Source organism: Tetrao urogallus, assembly GCF_951394365.1.
Source record: "Tetrao urogallus genome assembly, chromosome: 6".
NCBI classification, from domain to species: Eukaryota; Metazoa; Chordata; class Aves; order Galliformes; family Phasianidae; genus Tetrao; species Tetrao urogallus.
In genome coordinates this window covers 11,367,640-11,388,712 of record NC_136819.1, presented here as the reverse complement: position 1 = coordinate 11,388,712, position 21,073 = coordinate 11,367,640, and the positions used below count along the sequence as shown (strand labels likewise).

Genomic DNA, 21,073 nt, shown 5'->3' with positions numbered 1-21,073 from the left:
AAACTGAAAACAGAGGCACTTTGGGGGGGAAAATACACTGAGCTCTAAGTGTTCACCACAAAGTTCTCAAAATCCACAGGACTTTCTATAGGGTTGCCGTTCTTTTACTTGTAACAATACTGCAACTATTGTGTTTATCTACTTTGCCATCGAAGGAATTCCAGCAATTGCATGCCTGCACACCAGTAAGATGATTGACATTGTTGTAATAAGGTTAATGTTTAAACTTCCCACCCATAATAACTAAAATACCCAGAGATAAGGGTGGAAGTCAATTTGTAATTATCCCTGCTGTGCCAAGATGTTGCAAAAGATTTGAAGTGGAGGGCAATTTAACTTTGCAGTCCCAGCTGTTAATAAGTAGTAAGAATAAGCAAAAAGCTTGGGATGTTTGTATATTGGCTTTCCAGGATAAAAAAAAAAAGATCTTGTGCTTCCTCATTACTCAAGCCAGCAATAAACTTCTCTGTGTTCTGCTGAAAATGTCCTTCTGATATTTTGAATATAGTAGCTTGTTTGCCTGTTGTTTGCCATCCATGGTATGTGAAGAGAATAGATAACAGTTAGCAAATAAGCTGCTAGAATATTTAGTGTGGAATAACTCAATGGAAATATATTTTATACATAAAGACAACATGTGATAATTATTTGTAGTCATTCCAACTAAACTACTGTCCTCAGAAGAAATAATATCCCTTCAGTCATACACTTTGCGGCTTTGGTGAACAACCCATATTAATTCATTTTAGAGAAACTGGCTCTTTAAATTAATGTTGGCAACTGCTTCCATGCTAGACTACTGAAATAAAGGGTATTACATCATTGTCCAAACATGTCTACTTAAATAAAAAGTATTTGTTTGCAAAAAAGATGTATTTTTTAAATCTTTCACACAACGATCAGCGTGCATGCCATTTTCCATTTCAGTCTGAGCACACATTTCAGATGTGGAAAAAGCAAGCATGTTGAAATAATTTGAGGCATGGGTATAGTCGGATCAGTCTTGGTAATCCAGAAGGGAGGGGTGCCCAGTGTATTATTACATTTCATATATTATTTTTCAAGAGATGGATGCAATCAGTCATCTTCTCGCATATGGTTTGAAAAAACTTGTCTTCCTGGCAAGTAAACTGTTATTTAAGTACACAATCCATAGTACTACAGAAACAGTTTTGCCAAACTTGTCCAAGTATTCTCACATCCTTAAAGATGGTATAAATATCATTTACAGCAAGCCGTTTACTTCAGACTATATGGAATGCCTTCCTGCTCCCCTGATCTAAGTGTCCCAGTTTGCATTATGGCCTTTATTGCTTCAGTTTGATGGAGTGATCAGTAAAAATTTAATGACACTATAAAATAATAAAAATGTCGTTAATTTACCACGGATCTTGGATGCAGTGGTTGTAAAGTTACATTAATAAACAGAATATTTTTTACAACAAAAAGCATTGTTACGTGGGAACGTATAAATAACACACATAAATTTAAGAGCAATTTTACTGTTAGCACACACATTATTATGGAATAGCCAATAAGTGTATAAAACATAGTATATAAAATTTTATGAAAATATACTGTGCACATCAAAAATTCAGCTTTTATCTAAGTGCAGAGAAAAGCCATTATTGTGTGCTTACTGTTTCATTGCTGTTCTTTCATGAGATCACAATTTTATATTTGTTTCTAGTCATTTGAAGTTCACAGCCTTTTCAGAGGAAGGGCAACTGTTCCTTTTTCCTCTTCTGCTTGCTTTAGTAAATCATTTTACCTTCCACTCGTGAAGAAGGAATTGATACTTTCTGCCAGAACGTGATGGAAAATTGCTAATTTAATGCAAAGCTAAAAATAATGCCAAAGGGGTTGATAGGCTTGCTCGGTGACTCTGGAAATAAGGAATAACTATCTAGCAGTCTATCTGTCATCACTGGGGCTGCTCCATCACTGACTGTGATAATATGTGAATATGATGGATGCCACAGCCTTGTGTCTCATAACATTTAACATTCATCAGCTCTCACTAACGGGGGCTTTATAATTTAAATATCTTTATTTAATATGCAACATCTACCTCATACATCATAATTTCAAAGCACTTAGAGAACCAACAGTCCTGCAAGACAGTTGAGCAGACTTGAATTTTTTCAATAACTTCTACGTTTCCTGCATGTTTGTGACTGGCAATGCATAAATAAGGGCCTAATAATATCACAGAACAGAAAATTAAGATTTGGATCTTAAGAACAATCTTGTCTTTTTCTCAGAATAAACAGAAGCACAAAGCATTTGAATTGTGCCTGAAAGAGCTTTTGGTTTTCTGTGTGAACCCTCAGTGACTGTGTTGGTCTAGTCACATGAGGAAAGGTTGCCAGTGCCATGTCCTAAACCCTTCTCCTAGATTTTAGTAGGAAAACTTAATGTGACTATACAGTATGAGGTCCAGAGCCAGTAAAAGAAAAAAAGTGAAAGAGAAATGATGCAAAATGTTTCTTCACAGGAAATAAAACACTTGCACTGTCTGTAGTGGCACACTTTATTGCAAAAGCACCAGAATTTTCAATTAGTACAGGTAGGAGAGGTGCAACAATATATCCAGTAGTGATATGTGCAACAAGAATACTTTGTGCAGAATTGATCTTCAAATTACTGTTCTCTTTAGAATGAGCTCAAATTTCAGATGAATTTCTTGTATTTCACTGAATTGTGAATGCTTCTACTAGTTAAAAACATAATTAGTATTGAGGGACATTGTCCAATTTTTTTATGTTTCTTCTGGGTTTGTCTAACCCCAGTGCAGATACTGACTTTTTTGCTACAGTTGTTTATGAAGATTATTTTTAGTTAAAAAGGGCAATCATATAAATGTCTTTAAAAGGTATTCAAAGATTGAAATATACTTAACTTTGTTATGATTTTCATGAATTAGAAGGAAGAGGTTATGCAGTAACTGTAAAGTACATCTTTATTTGACAAGAGCAGGTATTTTTATGATAGAAGTGCTTTTGTTCTGCTGTTCCTGAACCTTATCATTTAATTCTCCTTTTCTCTCCTTCTATGTCAAAATACTGATATTCTTTCAGAAACTTTATTTTTTTCCTTTTCCTCTTTTTTTTTTCTTTTTCTTTTTTTTTTTTTCCAAGAGAATATTTTCTGGTAAAATCAAAGAGAATGAATGACTAGAAAGATATTTCAGATGTGCATATTGATATGTAGCAGGGTCTGTTGATTTTTATAGCAGAAAGGTATTTCTTCTGAAATGCATTTAAAGGCTGTTCTTCTAAGAGTACTGCAGGTGCTGTGTTAACATCCTTAGAAAAAGCTTTTAGTGCAAATATTTTGGAAGAGAAAATATATATGTGAAAAGCTGTTTTCTTAGTACTGATCTTTGTTTATATCTCAACTGCAAATCAGCCTTTTGCAATGGAATGCAGAATCTTTGATAAACTTCTTTTTTATTCTGTCTTCCAGTAAAACAGATCCCATCCTGATGATTCAGGATGCATTGTTACATTGCACAGCGTAATTCAGAACAATATTAGGCCTCAGGTATTATAGTGCATTTCTGCAGTCACATTTCATTTGTAACTCCTTTTTTCCTATGGGTTCTGTTGTATACACAGTCTCCTTCATCAACAACAGATTTTACAGAGGAAAATACATTATTAACTAAATAACAGTTGTAGAGCTGTTTTGTTACATGATTAGAAAATTCTGATAAACTTTTAGAAACTGAATTAGTACCTGAAATGCCTCAGCTACATGTTGCAGCAAGTCCAGCATTCTGTTTAGTTTTTGTTGTTTTTTTTTTTTTTTAACTTTTTTTCCTTCCCCTGCAAATTTAAAAATAGCAATAACAATCCATGATTGGAGGAATCAAAAGAATAGAGAATCAAAAGAATTCCTGAACTGTTTGGCTATAGGTTTTATTATTGAAGCATAATATTGAAGCATTATTAAAATACAGAGATAATACACTAAATATTTGGAGGTAGAGGAAATGAGAAGTCAAGGCCATCAAGAATGTTTGGTCCATGAAAACATTTGCAAGTTTCTAACCATTTTGCAGGAGAGAAACTTATAGTCTTTTCCTTTATGTCTTGCATACACAGCACAGAACTAGGTCATTGAACAATAGACTGAACAGCAATCAGCACTCTACTTCTGCATAATGCATTAAGTATAACATGGAGAAACTGTTCGTAGAGCTGAAAGCTGGTATTTCATGTCTGTAAATTCAAGCTGACATGACATTTAATATTGTTTCGTAGTAATGAACAACAAGGTTTCATTCATTCACAAGTACAACATAATGCCAAGTTTAGTTTGAAGAGGTAACAACAAGGCAAGAGGGAAAACATGTTATGTTCCTTCAAATGAGAGTGCTAAATTAATGATAACCATTGAATGCTTTGCTACTGATATGCAGCACTACAGAGACTACTATTGTGGGGCAGTTCTACACTGTCAGTTGTAGTGACCTTGTCCAGTAGTTGATGGAAGAGCTAACTGGGTTTACGCATAAAATGCCTGCCTCTCAGTTTCCAGTTTCAACTTTCCTATGGAGTCTCCAGTTTTCAAAAGCTTTTTGTATTTTATTTTTCCTAGGAGTTAGAACTTCTTTTTCCTTTCCCTTCACTATCCTTTTCCCTTCCCCCTCCACTTCCCTCTCCCTTTCTCCTCTTAACCCCTTAGAATTCTCTTCCACAGAGGTTCAGTTTAAATTCCCAGACAAAATAATACTATCATTTGTGTCATCTATTATCACTTCTTTAAAATACTTGTCTTTGAAAAACCCACATATAATTTAGACTTGTGTTATCTTTTAGGTATGATGGCTAAATTGATTCTCATAGTGAGGAGAAGTGTTGTTGTTTATTTTTTTTCCTATTAATTTTTTTTAATACCAATTCTTTCTAAATTTTTACATCTCTCAAACGTTGACTGTCTTTTCCAGTTTAAGTTAGAAATATGTGGTAAGGCAAAGTGAGCAGCATTGATTGGTACTGTTTCCTGCCAAGTGTGTTTTGTATTTGCATGTACAATCATCTATGCATTATGGCAGTGCAGATCAAAATAATTTCAAAGCTTCTGTATATGTTTCACATTTAAAACTGATTTTCATAAACCCAAACGTTCAGAATCTGTAAAAAATAGTCTCTGAGTTAAATTTCTAATTAAATGCACTCATTGTTGGAATTTAAAAAACAAGGCACATGTCACTGCATAGATACATGCACAGGCACACAAAGAGAATTAACATACAGAGAGAATTAAGACTACTTCTGTTCTCTTCCAGGAAAGAACAAGATTTGAGAATTTAGGCCCACAGTTAACAGGGAAGCCCAATGAAGATGGAAAACTGGGCCCTGGTGTCATTGATCTTACAAGGCCAGAAGATGCAGAAGGTGAGTTGCAGTTTTTACTGTGGATTATTCAATTCTGCATCACAGAATGGTTGTGTAGCTGAAATGCTGCCAGCATACCTTCTAGCTGTTTCAGGGCAACACGTTTTTTTGTTGTTGTTCTTTGTTTGTTTTATTTAAGATTTTAGTAACTACATGGCAAAGGGTAGATCCATTAAAAGTACTGCTTTGTATAAATACAGCTATCAAAAGATAATGTAAAAATATTTCACTTTTCTATATGAATGTCTTGTACACAATATAACACTTCGGTGCATTTGCACAGATTTTATTGATTTATTCAATATGCCAGGCAGTCAAGTGGAAATCAGTGTTTCTCAGGACTGATTTTAACCTGAGAAAGTGAATATCCTATGATGCATTGCAAGAGAGCACGTAGGTGGATATGAAATCTACCAGTCACTGTAATAAGATTAATCTACCACTCAGCAAAAATGCCATGTTGCCACTTCAGTTTTCTTCTTTTTTTTTTTTTTTTTAACTTAACAAGTTCTAGTTATACCACTGTTCATCAGGAAAAAGTTAAAATATCTCTAATTATTTTCTGTTGATATCCAAATATTTGAAAAGATCACAATTTACTTTTGTCTTGGACCAAAAGAAGATAAACTTGTGACTGTTGACAAATAGGGCTATTTAAAAATTATTCTTGAAATATAGACAGAATTTGTCTGATAAAAAATGCATTAATGTTTTCTGTATAGATAAATATTCATCTGAACGCATATTTTGTTATTATCTCAGTGACCCAAAAATATATGGTCTAGACAAGGCCTCATAATTTTTCCATTCATTTGGAAGTCTGAAAACAACAGCACATGTAATTGCTACCTTTTCTTTACAAGTAGTGATATACCTATGATAAAATGACTTAAAACACTCATTGCCAACTGAAATACATTGTCCTTAAATCCTTAAATTTACTGTTCCTCAGTAAATCTATACAGCCTAGAACAAATACATGTACACAATGCAGTTTTGAGATCCAAGATGTTCCTGTATTGACTCATCCATATAGAAGAATAGAAACATTCCAATTTACTTGAGCAAAATATTCCTACTTATAGGTTTAAAGCTTGTCAGGTGGAACTGCCATGTCCTATGAGCATGTGCCTTCATGTCTTTGCTTAAACAATTAATGTAAAGTAAATTTTCATAATCAAGCTTTCTGTTCACCATAACAGTAAGATAAGGTAGTGATTGAAGCTCATCAATTGTTTATTACAAATAATATTCAGTAGGAGGCTAACAACTTATTGAAACATTTACTATGTTCCCTGTGTGTGTATATGTGTATATATACATATTTTGTAATAGATCATTATAAAACCAACAATTTTTCAGATTTTGTGTTGGTTGTTTTTTTTTTTTCTCCTTCTGGAAAATAGAGTTTGGAGTTGCATGGACTTTAAAAAGTGCTTGATGACTCATCATTTATTTATAAACTGAATTGAGAAGGAGTTCCCATCCTTCTACAACGTCTCATGTTACAACATCTTGAAGAATATTTTTTTCCGTAGTTGGGATGAAAAGTTGCAACAGGATACTTACAGATACATACACAGTTATTGGTTCCAAAGTATCTGTCAACTGTCTAAGTTTAAATCATTTCCTTCAATTCAACCGTCCTCTTTCTGGTATTATTAAGTTAGTATCCTTATAGACCTCATGATACCAACAGCCTCTCTTTTTACTGGATAGTGGACAATGAAACTCTGACATAGGTACACCAGGATACGGTGATGTGTGCCAGTTTAAGGACAGTGTCTTTCTAGAGCTGGTGGGGCAGCTTGAGGTATGGTGTGTTGCCACGTGGGAAATCTGAGTTCATGAATGGATTCAGATTTCCATACTTTGTTTAGCAGCCAATAGATGTCTCTGGAAAAGGGGTGCTGGGCCAGTACCTCTGCTGAGATGTGAAAAACACTGGCAGGATTTCAAACTGAGCTGCTCATTTGTCCTTCTAGTTATAGACGAGGTGAACTTAGACATTAGCTGGATATAAAAAAGACCTTCAAAATATCACCCAAGTTTTGCTTCTTTGGCAAGCTAGCAAGGTGGTGACGCTTCTAATGTGGCATCTCTTAGAGTAGAAGCCTATTGAAAGCAGTCCTGCTGAAATGTCAGCAGCTAAACTGTTGCGTCTCATGTTATATACCATGCTACAGGCTCTGTTCATTTTCAAATATAACAACTTTTTCCCAATTGCCATGAAGATACTACAGATCTTCCTAGGTCTATTATGTCCCAGAGTGTTTTATACATTGCCAATATTTTGTGCTTGTGTATGTGTGTCTGCTTCAACATCAGGTTACTAAGGAACTTGAAAACTTTTCCTTCAGACTCCTCTAAGAAGAGAGTTTAGTTGCATTGTAGTGTGTTGCCAAGGTCACAGTCTCTGGTGCATGTCAAAGATTCAATGATCATCATCATAGCCTTCTAAGACGTGGTCTATTTCACACACCTTCCTTTCTGTTTTGTCATCATTAGTTAATTTTGATCTTTTCTTTACCAGGTTTTTTTTGTATATTATTTGAGTACACATTGCCATAGACGTCTTTTTGCTGATAGTTTTCTCTTGTTTACTTTTACACAGTCTTATAGAATATAAACATTTCTGAAGTAACATACTGGTGACCAACTTTAGACTCCCTTCCTTTTTTCATCAGATCTATGAGGTCCAAATGAATCGGTGACAGTGAGTGCATGGCTATTAGATCTTTCATATCATTTACTTCAGTCACTAGAATTTTCAAACTTCAAAACTATGAAATATATTTAGAAAAGACATATTAACTATCTGTAGAGGGTTTTTTTTAGGGGGAAGGATACAAAGAAGTTCCTGAGCAAAAGAGTCCAAGTTTAGTTGCACTGCTGGCAATAAACTACAAAGAAAAGCAGTTTGAACTGCATCCTTATCCCTTGCTGATGTGAACCAAGGGAGCTGTAGGAGTGCAATTCTACAGTTCCACTCCTTGTCTACCTGCGCACTTGCATTTCCAAAGGAAACTAAGTGTGCAGAGACATGGTACATGTCTGTATCATCTCAGCATGCAGCCAAGACAGACAAGATCTGGGAAGTGCTCCTGGGTCTCATAGCTTTGACATAGCCTTTAAGGTTCAAGTAATTTGTTGCAAGAAATATCAGCAAGCTTTTTGGTTTATGGAGTTCCTTTGTAATAGTATGTAGCAATGATTTCTGTCTACTCCTTATTTCTTATCTATAATGTATGGCAGAGATCTGACTCTGACATGATCTGAGTCACATTTCCCTTTAATTCTAGGAGTGCTTGTGGTATTTGATTATTGATCACAATTTGAAACTACATGTGTAATTTTTAAAAACATGAATTATTAGAGAAGTCTTAACATTCTTTACGTTGGATTTTATGAAATTATAAGACATAAATCTGAAAGGACACTGCAGAATGAACATCAGGCCTTGTACTTGTTATCCCTGACCAGTGTGCGAAACATTTTTTAGACTAATGGCAACCAGTTCTCCTTTCAGAGATGAATTTGCATATGAAGCTGTATTCAAAGCTTGTATTATTCTGAGTGACCTAACTTCATCTAAATGGAGGCCTGATAATCATCTATAAGAATTTTATATTAAATATGACATAAACCAACGTCTCTATTACCTCCTTAGTTACCATCAGGACTGGGCTATCTATATTAAAAATCATGTTCAGACTGTATACAGAAACATTGCTACTGACTGTGACCATTTGGTGAACAATTTCCAGCTCCTAGAAGTGTACCGTTACCTGGAAATCTAAGTTGTCATATTAAAGTGTATAGTACAATTGTAGTTGTCAAAATTAAAAAAAAAAAACAACAACATGATTTGAGACTTTCATAAATTTTTGGCAACTGGTATGTGAAATTATAAATAGCCAGGTATAGAGCTAAGCAAGATGTTTTTTCTCCATAATTTTTAAGGAAATGTTATTTGTGTAGGCAGCTTCATAATTTTGAGCATTTGAGATTGTTGGGTACGGGGGTATAAGCTAACCAGCATGGGCCACACTGAGTCAGCTTTGAATCTGTCCATAGCTAAAGCTCCTCTTCTAACATACATCAACCAACCAGAATGTGGTAGAATATAGGCAAGAAGTCATTGTTAAATTCCAGGTGGGGGAGCCTAGCATATTTAGTTATCTTATCTTAGAACCTTGGATGTTCTGAATACATTTTGTTGGTTCATGTTTAAGAAAGAAATTCATTTCAGTGTTGGTGATGGTGCTGCTTCTCATGAACCACATACATCTCATGCATGTGTAACATACTCTATGTTTAACAGTCCTTCTATTTTTTATGCTTGTGGTGAAATGCTATGGAAAATTTGTAGGAAATATGCTAAGATTTTGCTTAGTAGTAGATAGAAATCTGCAGAAGAGACTTAATGTTTCTGTTGACAGTTACGTATTTTACCTTAACTTAGGTTGCAGTGTAGTTTCCTTCACCAGTTGTAGAGATTCACATTCCATCAAGATCTGATCATCATTCCTGCCAAAGAATTGGATCTGTTTAAATATGGTTTTCTTGATTGGATCTTGGGCTCAGGGCAACAACATCTGAATGTTATTGTTTTGCCATTGCCTCACTATGTGATTTTATAAAAGAGAAATAACTTCTCTGTGTCCTGTTTTCCAATATGAAAAAATAGATGCATTGTGAAGCCAAATTCACTTTCATAAAGCAACTGGAAACAGATGAAAATGCCATATTAGCATTAACATTTTGTTCCAAGTTCGGTGTTCGTTCGTATTTATGCATTAGAATCAGGGGCTTACTAGTTAAATATTTGGCCTCATAAGATGGGACAAAATACACAAAGCGCTTTTCTTCTGAGTCCTGTTTTGATATTTTCATTTGTTCTATCTATTTTGTGATAGTCTTTCTGAGACTGTAAGTTTTGTTTACCACTTGCTGCTTCTTCCTTTGGTACTAATCTGCCAGTGTGTTAAGCAATGATCCACTGTTAGGAGGAATAGGTCCATTTCTACTGGTTGAGAAAAAAAAAAAATTATAATAAAACTGTGGGATATGCCTATATGCTTTATCTCTGTATTTACTTTATTCTTGTATTAGGCTGTTACTTTTCAAAATCTCTCAAAGATCACCTTTGCGATGAACACAGGTGTTAGATGTTAAGTCGGTCATTAAGATGCATCTTGGAGCCCGCAGCTTGGGCTTGGTACCAGCCCATCTTCTAGTCAAATAAGATTCTTAAGTGCCTCTGTCCTCAGTGCATATGTCCACCCTTTCACCGCCTGCTGTCTCCTACTTTTATGTGTAGATTCCCTGGTTTAAAGATAGTATTTTTCTGTATACCAAGTCACTGTTTGAAATGTAGCTTTAAGCCTTACATGTTTGACCATGGTATTTTTGACCACTCATCGAAAAGTTTGAAGGCAAGCCAAATGGAGATTGCACGGTGCATAACCATTGGTAACAGGTTAATTGCTAGTAAGCCCTAGCTTAATTTTATAAATTCCTACTCAGATCTATGCAGGTTTTGGTCTGAACCTTATTTTGGAGTTGAACCCAAGATTGTCATACAGGAGCATGAGCTCAACTGTACTTTTATTCCTATTCAGTATTAAGCATGAGAGTACAGTTCTGTCTCATTTCAGACAGTGCATTTGCTGACCAGCATACAGAGTTGAGGATTTGCTCAATGTTGCCATTACTGCCATGCGGATTTGACTTTAGCTAGCCACATTTCAAGGCACTGTGTACCACAAGGAGAGATAATGTTAGACCAAAAGCAAGGGAAATTGAATGAAAGAGAAGAAATGGTGTTAGGAATCTTCACAGATTCAACCCATTTTCAGAATGCTGGGAGCAGATGAGGGGTTGCAGTGGCAGCGGAGTAGCACTGAACACGAGTCACTGATGGAGGAGAGGAATGAGCTAACTGGGGGAACACAGGCAGTCTTTTCCATGTGGAAGGTAGTTTTTTAGCCTTCCGAGGAGAAACACGACAAACACAAAAAAGGATTAACAGAAGTAGAACAAGGCTGATAACCTAAGGGTGAAGAGAAGCTGCCACCTTGTCCAGCTCCAAAAATGTCCTTATGTCAAAACTTAATTTCTGCTGTCCCAGCAGTAGAGCAGGCATTGTGACAAGTGCCTGCATTTTGCAAATCTCTTCAGAAAAAAAGCACATCATTGCTTCTTAAAGGAGCACCTCTATCATATACTTAAATCTCCAACATGCTCACGTATGCCCGACAGCAAAAAACCGCTTATAGAAAAGGACGAGACAGTTCCTTCTTAACTCCAAAGGGGGTTGGCTTTGATCGGCTGAAGAGGTAGGTGAAAGGGAACTGTATTTTTGCAGGCAGATCAATCCTGGCAGGCTGCCAACACAGTCCAAACCCGTGAGGTAACTTGTTTAACACCCTCCTATGCAGAGGTGTAAACAGAAGGTAGTACATGCATGACAAAGCATCGCCTACTTTTGTGACAGCGCTTCATAAATACTGGAGGAAAGAATGCCTCTCCACGCCAGTATTTGTCGCACATAAATATTTGTAATAGTTGCCATGGCAGTTGAGAAGGGAAAGATGAAAATCAGAAAACAGTGAAAGCTGTCTGAAAACAAAGAAGTGTTTCCAGAGAGAGTGCAGTAAGCTTAAGCACTAGAATTTGTACTCCTCTGAATTCTTGTTATAGGACTTTTAAAAAAATTTCTCGTAAGCATATCTGTAATATTTAAATCACAATTGATTAGTTAGACCAGATTCTAAATGTGGCTTTTATTCACTGCAGTTGCTGCTTTTAACACATATGAATCTATTTGATTGCGCTTGAAATTTCAGTGATACACTCATATTTTTCAAAATAACTCAGATCAGGAATCTGTGATAAAGGACTTAGGCACAGAATTTCAGTTGTATTGGAGGAGGTTCAGTGCCTCAGCCCTGGAGTAACTCAATGCCTGCAAACGGGATAGGAATAAGACCTTCTGTTGTTAAGAACCATCCCATCACTTTTCTGATGATAATCGCTTTATGAAGCTTGTTGCCAGCAACCCCATAACATTTTACAGAGGGAACTCCCACTCTGAGGACTGAAAAATCTGAGCTGAGGGTGTGTGGACTGGTTTTTCCTATTGCATTGAAACCTACTCCTCTCAAGACGCTAATATTAAACATGTATTATGCTTCTGACTTTCAGCATAATAAATTTGGATGTTCTCTGTGAGTGTTACCTTTTGATTTTCAACTGTCTGAGGCATTTTTTCCGACTGCTAAAGATCAGGCTTTTTCGTTTGCTGTTTCTATGTTACAGTAATTGATTCTTTTAGAATAGCATTTTTATTTTAAAAATTCTAATTATCACTTCTAATGTTGTACAACCACTGTTACAATACCCAGTTTTATTCAGGGGTGCCCATTACCACAGATACAGTTACAGTTAAAGCTTGTCACAGTTTCCATTATATAGTATAGTTTTTTTCAGGAATTTAGAACAAAGCTGTAAAACTGTGGGCTGCAGTTTTGTACAGAAAATCTTTGCCCATGAGAAAATTATTGTCACAAATGCTGAAAGCATCAGTCAATTTGTTTAGCTACTTTTAAGTGGAGTGAGTGAAAAATTAAATATAGTAGTTCAGTGGTTTAAAACACTGTTTAACACTCTGAAGTCCACCACAGGTATCAAAAAACCCATGGTCCTGATTCTTATAGCTCTGTACATATCTTTGTTGTGATACAGTATTGAAAAAGGAGGCTGAAGCTGCTTAAAATGGTATGAAATTTTCAGGGACAAGTGATTTTTCAGCTGATGGAGAAATCCACTATTGTGCTCTATGGAGGAGGGGGAATCTTGCCCATTTTTCTTACCTCCTTGAGTAAAGAAGCAGGGCGGGGATATTAATACATTAAGGAAAGAGCACTGTGCATCTTCCAGACAAATTCTCTTCTTTTTACAGCTCTCTATTTTTCTAAATATAACCTGTATGCCATTTTCTCCTCCAAGAACCTTAGTATCTCAGCAATAGAGTCATGTTTAAAAACATCTGCTTTTTTTCCACATAGACATGTCAAGTTACTAAGCAAGTCTTTTCTATAAAACTAAGTAGCAAGGGGACAATATTTTCTTCATTTGTAGTTTAATTTTAGAGAATTGGTGATCCAAAATGTGTGTGGGGTGGGCATTGCAGTACCTTCACAGCTTCTGCAAATATTAAATGATTATGTTTATGATTGGGTAGCTATAATTTCACGGGAAGTGCAGCTTTTCTAAAAGGTCATTTGTAATTTTTCGTGTTAGTCCCTATTTCATGGCAAATCCCCCATCTTTTTAAAATCCAAATCAGATAATTGTGGCAACATATTTGGACATGCCTTGTTTGTAAAAATACATTGTGGCTTCATTCGCAAGACCCAAATATGCAGGTGCAGAATATTTGAAAAATGAGCCTTAACAGTTTCTTCTAACATTTGTTGTTACTCGTGGAATTGCAACTTTTATCGTGCTGCTTTTGCTTCTCTCCCTTTGTGGCATATTATTTACTAATTTTATTATTAATTATTATAATTTCAGCTTCTTGTGAAAGGCAAGAAAAAATGGCATATGCATACCCAAATCCTAGGTCCTTGCAGTCTAATTACTGACATGATATGACAAGTGAAAACAGCAAACACTGGTTGGAAGGGAATTAGTTGTATTGATACAAAGAATGATGTTGCATATGCTGAAAGGTGCCAAATTCAATTACAGATTTAACCCAGGATATGTGCCACAATTGCAGTGGTTCCAACACGTGTTAAAACCTTTTGCAAAGTTTTCTGTATTTCATAAATATCACACAATTTGAGGGAGGTGGCTTTGTAAAGCTCTCTCTCATTGTTCAACATAAATCCATTTTAAAAATCACATTATATCTCCGCTTTTGAAATTCATTGTTTTGCTACAAAGCAGCAAGCAAAGTTGCTCATTAACAGTGTTCAGCCACACCTTGAACAATGCATCCATCAAATATGAAGTCAAGCTGCCTTTTCCTCTTCGGTGAATTCCTGTCTGTCATTTCTCCATTAAAAAAAAAAAACAAAACAAAGCATTGACAGAAATATGAACGGATCCTGTCCCATCGCCCTTGCTCAGGCAGGATTTTCTTCAAAACTGCTAGGGATGTCTGAAGATTACAAAATTAATTTCTGTGTTTTAGAATTAGTATCATGTTTTCTAGATATTCTAGGTGACACTGTCGTGTCAGGAGAAATTTGAAATTATGTAGGTAACAGCTCCACTGGCAATAAATCTGCGTCTCTTATGAGAACGTTTGTGTTAAAGACACTGTTCTTTGTAGTGCTCTGACTATCACAGTAATTTCGGAAAACTAAAGCTTTATGCTGACAATAAAAAACACAATTTGCAGTATCAATCTTATTAGCAATAGTTCTCATGAGAGTTTTGTCCCTTTTTATCTTTCTGTGGAACTTTACTTTCCTCACCTGAGTACAGAATGAAATATCAAAGAGACACAAGAATGGTGTCTGTGGGGATGTAAACTATTATTTAGACGTGATGACTGGCAATCCTGTGCTTCTGATGTCATTATTTAGGCTGAGTAACTGCGAACTTACATGTGTTTCACATTTTTTTCTGTCAATAATATCTATTGTTAGCATTTAATTAATTATCTGTGAAGGATCTTGAAGTCTGCAAGTGGCACATGATTGAAAAATGTTATGACACTTAAATTCCTCCCTAAATCTGTAGAGGAGGTTGCTACTTCATCCCAGTTTCATGGATCTCCAGAGAGTAACTTTTCATACTCTTGTGTTACAGCACAAATGGAGCTGTGTTGGCCATTGAGAGCTTTTAGGTCAGTCCTTACACACTAATTGTGTTAATATTCCATTAAGTTTAAGATTATTTCATTGTTTCAGCTGTACTCTCCTTGATTTCTATAAGGGTTAATTTTACCATCAATTGTGGTCAACAAATCTAAACTGTTTGTGTAAGCCATCAAGAAAATAGTTGCATTTATTGGCCTTGATTCATTTAAATGATATAGATTTGGGCATGGCTGGCTGCACAGTATGAATGTGATAATAGCTTGTTTAGAAATATTGTTTCAGCCCTTAATATGACCCAAGTAACCGTTCAGCTTTGAACACTGGTGAGTGAGCTGCTACCGGTATGCCTAGAACAGTTGATTTGATTTTACACCCAGAATGTATTTCACTATTAATTTTAGCTCCTGGCTTTCAAATGGGGGTAGACGTACATGCAGGTTGTGAGGGTGGCTGTGAAAACTGTTGCTGTGTTTTAACTGAGATTAAGAATTTTGCTTCCATATGTAGAACAAATGTACTAAAAAAGTAAACTCACTGTCACCAAAACTGAAAACAAGGCACTTTGGAAAATATATGCTGATATATAACTGGGTAGAATTTCCTTCATTTTGCAAAGCCACGAGCCACATGCATCAGCTCACCGCAAAGTCATTAGGTCTTTTTAAACTCAGATGAAAAACATTAACAAATACCACAAAAGGCTTTAGTATGGCCCCTTTGTTCATTCACATATGGCAGTTTATAACTCCTGCACCACTTGGGTCGTGTGTTTGTTTAAGCTGCCTCCATCAGGCCAGCCCTGAAAGAACAAAAGACATCTTGAGCGATCCTAAGCAGGAAATGGGCTAATCTAAACATGGTTTGTGACACTATAAGTAGAATAGAAAGGGGAGGGATTGATTAGTCATTAATGTCCAATTGACTCCATATGGATGTTGCAATAATAAGGCCTTTTTCAGTGCAGTAGCAGAGTTATTGAATTAGAGGTTTATGTTTCCTCAGAGCTGACCTTAGGGAATTCCCTCTCAGTTCTTCTTGTTGATGCTTTAAAGAGAATGGAGTCTCTTAACAGGAAAAATAGAAGCCTTATCATAACTGAGTGTTACATGAACATGTAGCTAACCTCTGCTACATTATATTCTCAACTCTTAGTATTCACTTAGCATATTTCAGAAACTTTACAGGTGAAATACTTTAGAGCGCATTTAAATATTGCACTATTTCATGAATCACTCATGTGTTTCTCAGTTTTCATCCCCTCCTTGTTCACTGACATGCAGCTTATAGGACATTTTGGGACCTCGAATCTCGCCTGAATAATATTTGTTTAGCGTTTGGAATGAAAGCAGCTTGATGAACAGACACTTCCCTGCAGAATATTTGTCTCTGTATGACTACAGGCATCCCTGCTGGGCAGCTGGTCATGTTTCCACATGGGTGTTAGTTTTGCATAGTGATGACAAGACATGCCAGTAACGACAATAGTTCATGAGGTACACATTTATTTTACCTCTCTTTCTGTTACTACAGAATCAGAAAGTCTTATGAGTATGGGTGAGGATGTAAAAAACACAACACGTTACAAGCATGCAAGGGACAAAACAAAATATAAGAGATACTCTAACCCTGTTACAAGTCTTAGATTAAAGTGAAGTAGTAATTTGTCTAACTTGGAAAAAGCTTTGAGCTTAACAGCTAAAAAATACATATATTATTAATCTAAATTTTCCAAAGCTTTTTGTGTGTGTGTGTGTCATTCTTTTGAACCCAGATTTGCATTTTTCTATTTGATTTGAAATACTGCTGTAACTTTCAAAAAGGCTGTGTCTGTCTGCTTGCTAAGAGCTGGAAAGGGGATCTGCCGAGCCAGGTTTTCATGCTTCCTGCTCTTACTGCATTTCCATGTTTATGAGTAATTCATCTCTAGTAGTAAAAGAGAGACTCTTAATTGCATGTTCATTAGGTTTTAGTTTCTGATATGCGAGCTACTAGCAGTGCTAGTTTTATTAACACAGACGGAACCAGATATTGTGAAGACAGAATCATAAAATCATAGGATGGTTTGGGTTGGAAAGGTCCCTTAAGCTCATCTAGTTCCAACTTCCCTCCTATAGGCGCAGACACCTCTCTCTAGAGCACGTTGCTCAAAGCCCCGTCCAGCCTGGCCTTGAATGCTTCCAGGGAGGGGGCATCCACAACCTCACTGTGCAGCCTGTTCCAGTGTCTCACCATCTTAACAGTAAAGAATTTCTTTCTGATATCTAGTCTAAATCTACCCTCTTACCCTTTAAAACCATGTCCCTTCATCCTGTTGCTTTCTGCCTTATAAAAAGTCCCTCTTTCCTGTAGGCCCCCTTCAGTTACTGGTAGACTGGCAGACCTCCATATGGTCTCCTCAGAGCCTTTTCTTCTCCTGGTTGAAGAGCCTCATCTCTCTCAGCCTGTCCTTGCAGGGGAGGTGCTTCAGCCCTCTGATCATCTTCGTGGCCCTTCTCTGGACCCACTCCAACAAATCCATATCTTTCTTATGCTGAACTGGATGAAGTACTCCAGGCAGGGTCTCACAAGAGCAGAGCAGAGGAGCAGAATCACCTCTCTCAACCTGCTGGTCGAGATGCAACCCAAGATACGATTGGCGTTCTGTGCTGCAGGCACACATTACTGGCTCATATTGAATCTTTCATCATTTGACACTCCCAGATCCTTCTCCTCAGGGCTGCTCTCAAGCCATTCTCTGCCCAACTGATCATGATCAGTTCTTTCCAAAGTAGACAAAAATATCATCTCAGCTTACTGAATAACCGATGATATGAGCTCTACTGCTAACCAATCACTTTCACATTAGGAAGCTAGGAAGACTGTCTTTATTTCTGTATATCCTATCTGTATATATGTATTTATGGAAGATGGTATGCAGTATATTTTCTAGAGTAGCCAAATATTCATTATATGAGGGGATTCAAAGGAAATGTGTCATTTCAAATATGAATCAATGGCCAGAGTGTGAAGAGTAATTAAAGAATAACAGAGGGTCTGGTGAAACTCTCCGTCTCTTTGCTGTCTCTTTCCTCAATCTTTCTTCATCTTTTTCTCAACTTCTTTTGCTCCTCTCTGTCACTGTAACTGTTATTTGCATTCTGGTAAGAAGTAAAGGCTGGATCTGAGGTTTTGTTTTGGTAAGTGACATAGAAAATGGAGAGTGAAATCCCATCCCATTAAGTATATGAGGATAAACTCTTATGTGGCCAACATTTCAGGGAAATGATGCCTTTCCTAAAATTCTTGTTATTTTACAAGGTGAGAAACTAAGATAAAAGCAGGAATTAATGAATAAATAATGTATCAATTGTTACTATGTATTTCTTAGCATTTCATTCATGGAAAATGATTACCTTTTCTTTGTGGATGGGCAGATTCTTTTCCCTTTCAAAAGCTGTGAGTTCTTGCCTATGCACTAGAGAACAGTCAATCTCTTTTGGAAGAAAAATATTGTTAGAAATTACTTTAATGAAGCCGTAACATTTTTAGATTCATTCTATGCTGTTCTTTGGCCCAATGCTGTTCCCAGATGCTAGTCTGGAATCCAGCTCCCACAGTGGAGTTGATTGCCATATACCCACAAGAAATGATCATTCTCGTCTAATCTGATTTTAGCTTTAAATCATCTAAGTCACGACAAGTTGAATAAATGCAAGGGAACTAGGAAGCAAGACAGTCCACACCCTTGGAAGCTAAAAGTGTCACTTTGAGGATAGCTCAAGTCTTTAGGCCAAAGTGTAGATTTCTTTGCCAACTAAGCCATTAGGGCAGCCAAACTGCACTGCTTTTGCAATAATTTTGAATCCTAACCAAAGTCTTGATTCTGAAATTTAAATTCTCCTTCCACAATTGCAGTGCGGACTGCAGAACTATCAGGTAGCCATTAGTTGCCATAGAAAGACAATTGCCAGTGTTGTCCTCTCTTCTCACCCTTCATTAGTACTATGTCCTTTACTTTATCTAGTATTTTGGGATTATTATTTATTAACTGTCTCAGGAAGCATTTCAAAAAGAACAGGTGTGAAACACATACAACTTTACAGTCATATATATAATTTTTTTAAAAATTTCAGGCATCTCTGTCTCTGTCAGTATTATCACTTCCACAGTAAGAAAAAAACCCATACTTTGTAATGCCTGTTTAAGTTGTTTATGTAGGACATGATGCTGTTTAAATACCTGAATGACAGAATGAAGTACCCAAGAACAACTGTGCAGTTTGAAAGCTTGTTCTTATGTGTTTCAACTTGAAAGAGCTCACTCAGCATATGTGCTTTTTATATCATTAGTGCCTCATTTCTAACCTTAGAAGATACTGAGAATTTCTGGCTCCCCACATGGAATCTCATGCTAACAAAAGTATTTTCATATAATTCAGCTTTACAAGCTGAGTGTAATTCTGGAGCTTTGAGATACTTAGAAGAACACAGAGATTATACTATTTCAGTTATTTGCAGAAATTCATTTTGCAGATGCTTTTGTGATGGCCTATGGGTCAACTTGCAAATATTCCCCTAGAGATCAAGTACAGAGAACATCAACTTCTTGGCTGCTTTTTCAACTCCTTCAAGTATGGACTTGCTTAAAGCAGATGCAGCCAGAACTTCTTGGCCTTCTTGGGATGTTTGTAATTTATTACTTTAAGTAAGAATCATTTTGTAACATAACCTTCCTCTTAAAATACTTTGCTTATGTGCTTTTTTTTCTTCCTACCTAAGTTATATCCAGATTAAAAAATCAGCCAGTAATCTCCTAGAAAAAATACTCTGTGCCTCCATTACCAGGTTATGCCAAAACTTTGTTAAAAAAGGCTAAAGACAAACTCCTTTGCCACCATGAATAACTACCTTTCAAAAAGTCAAAGATGGAAAATCATCCTACAAGTTCAAATACATCTTCTTTGTTATGAGTATAAAAGCTGAATAGTAAATGACTTTTTAATTTAAAAAAATATATATTTTTAGATTTATTACCACCTTCTTAATTGCCCACATACTATTTAAAATATTACAGTATTTTTTAAAAGATGGAATGACCAGTATGTGATACAATCTTTCTCAAATTATGCAGTTATTTATCTCAGTAAATGTTTCAGTGTTGACTTACATGTTTATAACCTATTATAGTTTCACAATAGGTAGACTGTCTCTTAAAAGATGATATCTTTGACATGCACATTGACATGTCCCATCCGACAAAAAATGAACAAAGCCTCATGAACTGTACACACCCCTGAAATGGTGCAAATCCAGATCTTCTGTCACTCAACAAAACTGCTGTTTCTTTCTGCAGTAAAAAACTGCATTTGTAGTCCCCTGTAAGCGCTGAACACATTTTGCATGGTACTTATCTTAGAATAGTATTAAAATAGTTTTGCATCTTCCATTTGCCACAAACTTGACTTCTTTTATATGCATGCATGTTAGTATACAAATTGCCAAATTGGTGTCAGTTATAAAGTAATGGCACTGGAGGCATCATAAATTACTGTGGTGATCCTCAAGAGAAGACACTGCTGTATATGAATGTCTTGCTCTCAGAGTAATGTATGTCTTCATCTGGCCCAGTAGTCAGCATATTGCCCTGTGTTGATGGATACAGTCAGCTTGAAACGACACTACATTTCACTGCACAATAAACATGGCTGTCAACACTGTGTAAAGCAAAATGAATTTATCCTGTATGGTCAGTGCATTTTAAATTAAATTAATGTACTGTGGACATGGTGGCAAAAAGGTAGTGTATTAGTCATGCATCCTGTATTTTAGGACTTTTTTCATGTAAATGGAT

The 21,073-nt window shown here is 36.2% G+C and overlaps 1 protein-coding gene across 3 annotated transcripts in view; it reads left to right on the top strand.

Annotated features, from left to right (window-relative positions):
• The window catches only part of SOX6 (SRY-box transcription factor 6), a gene marked incomplete at both ends in the record, with an annotated part of 220,615 nt that overhangs the window by 187,627 nt on the left and 11,915 nt on the right, over positions 1–21,073 (top strand). For all 3 annotated transcript variants that reach the window (XM_079536792.1, XM_079536794.1, XM_079536793.1), the window contains one exon: positions 5,297–5,405. In XM_079536792.1, the coding sequence (XP_079392918.1) occupies positions 5,297–5,405 (109 nt within the window). The remainder of the gene's footprint in view (positions 1–5,296; positions 5,406–21,073) is intronic.